Here is an 8,195-nt window from a genome sequence, read left to right as displayed (position 1 = left end):
ATATATACATATATATATATATATATATATACATATATATATATATATATATATATATATATATATATATATATATATATGTATATATATATATATTCTGTACAAGGCAAGATTTACATAACAATATGAAATGCTTATTCTCGATTCAACCAAAAGGCTTGAGGAAATTTCATGTACAACATTTTTATTGGTTATTTTCGAAAGGTTGATAATCACAGTGTGAGGGATCAATCAAGGTCACAGTACGAGTGAGACAGTAGTTGTCCTGCAGTGCCCCCTTTGGCCGCTGTGTAATAAATAAATAAATAAATACTGAAAACAATAACTTCCCCTTTTGGAGAAAGAATCCTGGATCACCTGCGCACGGAAGCTGGAGATAAACGGGAGAGCTGGAGTGGACAGAGCGAGGTGAGCGCTACAACACAGCCCCCAGTCCAGTCTCTGACCGGCTCAGTGGGTTAGTTCAGCTCGCGGACCTGAAGGAATTAATGACAGTCTTTTTTTTGAGGAAGAAGTCGTCGACGGAAATCCGAGAGCTCCTTAACTTCCTGATGCTTCGATAACAGCTCGGTTTAGGGGGTCGTGGTGATATTTAAGGGTCCCAACCGATCACCAGTCACGGACGCCTTTATCTAAAAGGTTCAGTTTTACCATAAATATCATTTTTATAAGTTTTGTAAAGAGCCAATATTGCGCATGCGCATAGGCCCACGAGTCCACTTCAGAAAATATATAGGAGACATAAACATTGCTCATTCTGCATAAATCAGTATATTTATTCAAAATTCGTTATTAACTACAAATATAGGCCACATATTATTTTATTTTACATGCAAATAAGCAGTGGCTGTATTTAAATGTTCTACAGGGTAAAGACAGAACACACACAAAACACCTAATTTGACCAGTGCTGCCCAAAACGTTTTATAGTTTCATAGTTTTAAATAACCTGAATCATATTTTTTATTAAATTGTAAAAATATTATGCATCTTTGCTTTCTGTCTCACCAGTGTGAGACATTTAGCCTGAACATAACATGCTATCACATTAAATGGCATGACAAACAGTAAATGACATCCTTTAAAGGGGAATTCCACCCACTTTTTTAAAAATGTATATATATTTGAGTGTTTGAGATGTAAGCAGAGTCAGGTACTACAAGTTTATATATCAATACTATAAGCATATGTCAGTCCTATAGATGTATATTATAACACTATAGGCCTGTTTATCAATACTCTAAGCTTTTATTGCAATAATATAGGCCTATATATCTATACTGTAAACTGAAATCACAACAATAATAATGATTCAGTGTGTGAGATGTAAACAGAGAGATTCAGAGTGGTTTGGTGTGAAATGGTTCAGATGTCTTTACAGTGGTGATAGGAACCAGGGGTTCAGTATGATGAGGTTGCTCTTCTAATAAGTATGTGTACTGAGGAGGGAATCTGTTTTTTGCTAAGAGCATTACTGAGAAAAAATATGTAATTAGCAAATTTGATTTAGCACCCATCTCATGGGGTTCAGTGTGGACCTTTCAGTGCTTTTCATTCCTTACTAGACTCTAAATTGCAACCCCAGGTTCCAAAGACAAACACTCTATATTCTGAGTATTAGATAACATGATTGGAACAAAGACTTGTCATCTGAACAAGATGTACAGTTATCAATAACATGCATAGTGATTCCACTTTCCGTGCATGCATGTGATCGGCACTAGATGACGCAGTAGATCAGCCAGTGGCTCAGGATCATCCTGGTCCTCTTCAATTTCATACATTATCTTAGGCCATTCATGCCAGGCCTCACACCACTCACACTGATTTGCCTCAAACATTTCCCTTCAATTTGACTCTTTCCTGCCTGTTGCCCTTTTATAACCAGAAGGACAAGATGAACTGCTGTATTTTACAGGAGGAGCAACAACCTGCATGAATGTGGTAATAGATGCACAGAGGTTTACAGGCTTGCATATGGATTATTCTACCCAATGTATTCAAAGAGTTGAAAACACACTTGGGACATTTATCTGACTTGGACTTTAGATGAAATTCCTTTTGCTTTGAGTGACTTTATACTTAAGTATGCTTATTTTATTCAAATAAATGATGGAACATTCCATCTTGTCACTAAAGCTGGGCACTACACGACTTTTAGCACCACACACTTCACATCAGTTTAAGTCTTTTTTCCATGAGCGCGCTCACACTAGGCAACAAGTAAGGAGAGAGAATAACACACATAACCATTTTGGCTATGAATAAGATCTCAAACTCCCAGATCTCCTCAGATCACATGACACAAACAAAGCTAAACTTACTAGTTAACCTGTTGTGGTTACTGGTGAACCTGTAGAGAAATTTGTATGACTGGGAGTTGACATAAAATTGTAAAGAGAGTGCTTTTATGTCTGGATCCATACATTATAAACATGATAACAGCTCTTATTTGCCGAACGGTGAACGTTACTGAACGTTTTCAGTTGTAAGGGGTTGGGTTTGGGACAAACACCTACCACTAGAAAATACCATATAAATGATGATTTTATATATATTTAGCTTATTACTATCTGTATTAATGCCTTGGGCTTAAATACATCATAACATAGTCCTTAGAAATGTGCAATCTTACATATGAATAAAAGGTCAGATGTAATTAAACATCAAAAAACAAAAAGTTCTTGTCCCTTGAAAAGGAGGAAACGTGTACAATAGGACTACAAGTAAGACTAAAACAATATGATGGATCAGAGCCTCTCAAAAGATCTCTGTGTCCTCAGGCATGAAGAACCTGAAGATTCCTTTGGTCTCCATGTTAGAGCTTCTGCTGATCTCTCTCGGTAAGTCCAGCAAAGCCTCCACAGTTACACACTGAGCCTTTAACATGGCTTAGTCTCTTTGAGCCACTTTGTAAAAGCAAGGTCAAGGATTGCAAACAGCTTAAATGGGAAAACTTGAATATAAGAGGTTTTCTTTTCTTAACTTAAAGGAATAGGTTGGTGGAAACTGTTATCTATAAAAATGAATAAAAGTACAGACAAAATTCTGGCTTCAAGATGGCTGCTACTACTGTTTCAGCTTTGCTTAGTCCATGTTTATAGGTATCAGTGAGTCATACAGTTTTAGAAATCATATAATCAAGTCCATAAGAGATACTGAACACCTCCACACGGAGGCGAGTGTGATGATTTAGGCGTGCAAGTAGCACCATGATAAGTGGTGGGTTATAAACTTCTATTACTTGTTAGCAACATTAGCCTTGTAGCTCCCATGTAAAACTAAAGAAGCAAACATTCATGACATTTGGCAGATGCTCTTATTCAGGTTCTTAGCTGTATTATGCACTATTAATGTTTGATTTAAAGTTTTAATGGGAAATGTATCTCAGTATAACACATGACCTCACCTGTACTGAGAGCCTGTTCTCTGTGACTCCAGTGCTTTCTCCAGCGCTGGTGCTCAGTTTCACGTCTACAAAGGTGAAGCTTCATGAGGCCGCCACTCTACCCTGCTACCAGACATGCACAGGTTTGGTCACATGGGCACATAAGGATGACATTCTGGCTCAGTGTGACCAGACATCGTGCCAGTCAGAGGAAGGATTTCAGATGTCCCATGATGAGTACCTGAAGGGAAATCTGTCGCTGACCATCATAGAAGCTGATTTCAGTAAAAGGAAGTGGTACACATGCGAGTGCGACGGTACAGTCGTATGTGATGTGAGTCTGCGGCTTGAGCGTAAGTGTTCTGACCTGTTCATGATGCAAGTAGAACCACTTATGACTTTAATTTTAAGGTATTTTAAAGCCTATTGTTGTTTTTTCTTCCTAAGCCTTTAGTTACCCGCTCAGTGTTCGTGTTGGAGAATCCCTCACTCTGGATTTGCCCATCCCAGACGACGTGGAGGTGACCGTTAAGAAGACTGATGGTCCAAACACCTTCAGCCTCTGTAAAATTGAGGGACATAAAGCTTGGTGTGAGTCTATGTATGAGAAGAGAGTGTCGGTCAGTTCCAGTCTGCAGCTGACAGAGGTGAAGAATGATGATGGTGGCATTTATATCATACGAGACATCAAGAATGATGAGGTCATTGGGATGTACACGGTCACTGTCAATGGTAGGCCTTGATTTGATTTCACTCTCATAATGCAGACCACTGTCCACTAGGGGCAGGCAATATGATGATCTCATTATTATGATAAGTTGCATTGCAGTACTGACAGTTTAATGAGCATAGTCAGTAAATCAGTGAACCTGTAAACAGGAACTACATAAACCCATAACCATCAGCTACTATGCACAATCTGCAGGGATTGGATTTCAGCCCATTATGACTGAAAATCATCTTATTTTATTAATGTATGTTGCCAGTTGTGCTTAAAAAGTATATATCATGTTATTTTTGCCATATCACCCATCCTTACTGTTCTGTCAGGGATGTTTTTTTGTACTCTTCATACTCAAATAAATAGCCTTTTTAATAGAACTGAAATTTTGTCAAATAGTTTTACCATCTGATTATTTTCCACTATAGGAACAAAGCTAGAGGTCAGTGATGGTCTTCCTGTAGAAGGTAATCCTTTGCAACATTCTCTTATAATTCACTTTTAATGGGGAGGTGCAGCTCTTAGCATGAACACAGCTATAAACCTTTATTACTAAGAACATAAACATACCACCATGCTTGGTAAATTACTGCATTTTATGACATATTTTGTGTTTAAAAGATCTGAAGTTTGCTTCTTTAGTTTTGCACTGGAGGTACAAGGTTAATGTAGCTATCAAGTAATGGTGGTCCCACAATTGAGGTGCCATTTAGCCTGTTTATCATTTTATAACACTAAATCTAATGAAAAATGCATTTAATCATTAAAAATGTGTTCCATCTCAGGAACAATATCTACTTTTTAAAAAAGGTATAAATGAGTGGCTTAAATTTGTAACTGATGACAGTTACAGAGTTGAGTTTTTAGCACTGAATTAGCATGTACACAATATGTCAACTAGCATGCATGCTAATAGCAGGAGGACAGTAAAGAATATTCCATTGATTTAATTAAAATTGTGTTTTTAAATGAGAAATCCAATTTCAATCAGGAATTTGGCTAACAGGGTTGAACCTTTAAAGTAACCTTGACAGTAAATGGCACAATATCATTGAAAATATCATACAAAATGAAAAACAAAACAGAGAACTTATTTGCCATGTTTCTTAGGAAACTAGATTATGGGAACTACTGTTGAACATTTACCAGCAATATTCCTGATTTTTCATAAAAGGTAATGGATGACTGAAGAAAAAGGATGTTACAAGAGATGAAATGTTCAATGGATTAATACAATAAGGCAAAAAAATGATTTTTGTAGTATTTCAATGGTTATATTTCAAAGCAAATAGGAACAAAAATAGTACTGATAGTTTTTATTCATTTTTATTTATCTGAAATGTGTGTATAAGTTGTTGTGAACACTTTGGCTGTGTTTAAGATGTCATACTTTTACTTTACAAAGAAATGGCACCCCAATTGTGCAATCACCCTTGAAGACTTCCACAACACTAATTGGAACTGGGCTAACTGCCTTCCTCAAACTGTGTTGGGGGTGTTCAGTAATCTATAATAGACTTGATTATGTGGTTTCTGACCATGTATGACATATACACATGCATGACACAGGGCCATGTTATCTGTAAACATGGACTAAAGCATGTAACATAGGCTGTGTTTGAAATAGTGTATACTCCATACTGCAACAGTACATACTGTATACTGCGTACTGCAACAGTACATACTGTATACTGCATACTGCATCAGTATATACTGTATACTCCATACTGCAACAGTGCATACTGTATACTGCATACTGCAACAGTACATACTGTATACTGCATACTGTATCAGTACATACTGTATACTGCATACTGCAACAGTACATACTGTATACTGCATACTGTATCAGTACATATTGTATACTGCATATTGCATCAGTACATACTGTATACTGCATACTGCAACAGTACATACGGTATACTGCATACTGCATCAGTATATACTGTATACTGCATACTGCAACAGTATATACTGTACACTACATGCTGCCCTTCATTAATAATATTCTGAAAGTTCATTTTCTTTACAGTTGTAGTTGGTCATATGAGTTAGTTTGACTGAATAATAATCAGTATGACACCTGAGCCTGAAAAGCTGATGCTGCATGGAGTGTTCAGCTGAGGCCAACTTAAGTAAAGTAAGACTAAAGTTACTGTTTAAACCACATGACCTAGGCAGTTATCTTTGTTACACAGACAAAGTCAGCAAACCCGCCTTAAAACAAGCATGGAAAGCTGGGCGTGGCTTCAGTAGCATTTGGACAAATTTCTTTCATTTTCCCACCAAAGGCTAAATCCAGAGCTTTTAAAATATCCAGGTCACACAGAGGGGAACCTTCAGGGCCTGCTAAGCCTTTAAAGGAGGCCTAAAGATTTCTGAGACCTAAAAATACTGTCTGTAACGTCTACAAATTTTCCATCCCACCTTAAACATTTCAAGAGTTACATTCCGGTGCCTAAATGTGCCAGAATGAAACTTGAATGAGAATTCAATTCTCAGAAGCTAGGATAATCAGTGAGGTGGGTTTTTACTTGAATTCTGGCATTTTTGGCCTAAATTGAAGAGCTAGCTCTAACATAAACGGTTCACCACTGAGGTTACGTCCTCCTGAAGTGGCTGCATTGACAGCTCTGCCTGAGTGCGTGAACATTTGCCCAAAGTAGCACATCATCTGGGTCTCTTTGGAGAAATTGATGTTGGTCATACTGCACACTACTTAATGCTTTTGGTCACAGTCAGTATGTGAGCAGTATATAGTAGAGTATCTCCAACACAGCTATGGTCACCTTGAAGCCTGAACTTTGTCTGTACTTTAGTCCGTGTTAATAGATAACAGTGAGTCATACAGTGTCAGAAACCACATAATAAAGTCTATTATCTGTGCACCTGAATACTGTTTTTGCATTGAGAGTAAAGTTTTGTCTGCTGATTTTAGGAACGCCGCCAGGTCAGGGTGGCTCTGTTGCGACGCCACTGGCAGCAGTATTTGGGGCGTTGCTGGCGGTTGCTATTCTGGTGATCGTAGTGCTGTTTGTAAAGAATCAGAGGCTGCGGAAATGCCTGAGACGCATGGAAAACGTACCAGTAAGCATGCAGCAAGTACAGCAGCAAGAACAACAGGAAGAAGAGGTGGAGGATGAGCCTGAAGCTATTGTGCACAGTCCTGTGATGGAGACAGAAGATGGGCAGGCCATTATAGAGCAGATGAAGGTTCAGCAGGATGAAGCAGATCCTCTGCTGGAGACAGATTCTCCTGTGAATCCCCCTTCAGTCACGGAGGAGCCGCCGCTCTCTGTTCCTGTTTCTGACTCCTGCACACAATATTCAGATTCTCAACCTCGAGTGTTCAAGTAAATCTCACTTAAAACTGCCCCCCTTAAAACTTTGCTTTTGGGTTAAGCTTTAATGATGGTACTGGGTTATCATCTTCCCTGAAGACCCTTTTTTTCTGAAAACAAATGCTGTTTTTTTTTTTAATTTTAAAATTTTTCATTTGTCTTCAGTGTTTTCTGTCATTTACCATTCTCATAAATTCTTCTATTAAAACATATCATTGCTGTCCGTACTCCAAAATAGAAACTTTTAATGCATATTAATATAAAAAGATTTTATTTCAAGCCATTTTGGACCATTTCTATTGATCCGTTCATGATGAGATTTTCACACAATGTAAACATCAGCTGGACTTTCAAATTGTGCCAAAAAATGAAATATGACATGAATGGAGATTTTGTTTGGATTTTCAGATTTTTCTCTTTGCAAAAAATGTCTAATAAATATCTTGATGGAAACCTTTCAGCTCTGTACATGATCTGTGAGGTTTGTCGACATTTATCTGTTATTATGTAGGTTATTTAGACCATTTTTATTAGTTGCACTGATATTGTTACTGAGTTATTGCCATTATCAGTAAATAGTATATTGTGATTTGATTGATAACGAGCCTATTTTTGATCTGTGAGAGTATTTATACGCACACTAATAATACGATTTTCTGCAGTGACCCGATTATTCAAGTGGTCATATAAACAGCAAAGTATGATATCAAATATTGGAAAAAGAGGTTGTAACATTTCAAAATAA

The 8,195-nt window shown here is 37.4% G+C and overlaps 1 protein-coding gene across 2 annotated transcripts; it reads left to right on the top strand.

Moving 5' to 3' along the window:
* Positions 1-206: 206 nt before the first annotated feature.
* LOC118827237 lies at positions 207-7,908 on the top strand. Of its 2 annotated transcripts, XM_036598529.1 has the most exons (7): positions 207-408; positions 513-639; positions 2,784-2,843; positions 3,442-3,741; positions 3,836-4,120; positions 4,538-4,576; positions 7,048-7,908. In XM_036598529.1, the coding sequence occupies exons 3-7, from the start codon at positions 2,786-2,788 to the stop codon at positions 7,464-7,466; spliced, it is 1,101 nt and encodes a 366-aa protein (XP_036454422.1). In that variant the 5' UTR covers positions 207-408; positions 513-639; positions 2,784-2,785; the 3' UTR covers positions 7,467-7,908. The 2 variants fall into 2 exon arrangements, with proteins under 2 accessions (XP_036454422.1, XP_036454421.1); XM_036598528.1 differs by lacking the exon at positions 513-639 and having other exon boundaries at positions 214-408.
* The last annotated feature ends 287 nt before the right edge of the window (positions 7,909-8,195 follow it).

Source organism: Colossoma macropomum, unplaced genomic scaffold (genome assembly GCF_904425465.1).
Source record: "Colossoma macropomum unplaced genomic scaffold, Colossoma_macropomum, whole genome shotgun sequence".
Classification (NCBI taxonomy): Eukaryota; Metazoa; Chordata; class Actinopteri; order Characiformes; family Serrasalmidae; genus Colossoma; species Colossoma macropomum.
The sequence above is the reverse complement of the archived record's forward strand: the minus strand, read 5'-3'. Positions and strand labels throughout refer to the sequence as shown.

What these genes read in the sequence shown, in the direction of transcription:
- LOC118827237 (XM_036598529.1), top strand. Translation starts at nt 2,786, where the DNA reads ATGAAGAACCTGAAGATTCCTTTGGTCTCCATGTTAGAGCTTCTGCTG. An exon ending in TGTGAGTCTGCGGCTTGAGC is followed by an intron (nt 3,742 to 3,835) that starts GTAAGTGTTCTG and finishes TTTCTTCCTAAG; the next exon opens with CCTTTAGTTACCCGCTCAGT. An exon ending in GTACACGGTCACTGTCAATG is followed by an intron (nt 4,121 to 4,537) that starts GTAGGCCTTGAT and finishes TTTCCACTATAG; the next exon opens with GAACAAAGCTAGAGGTCAGT.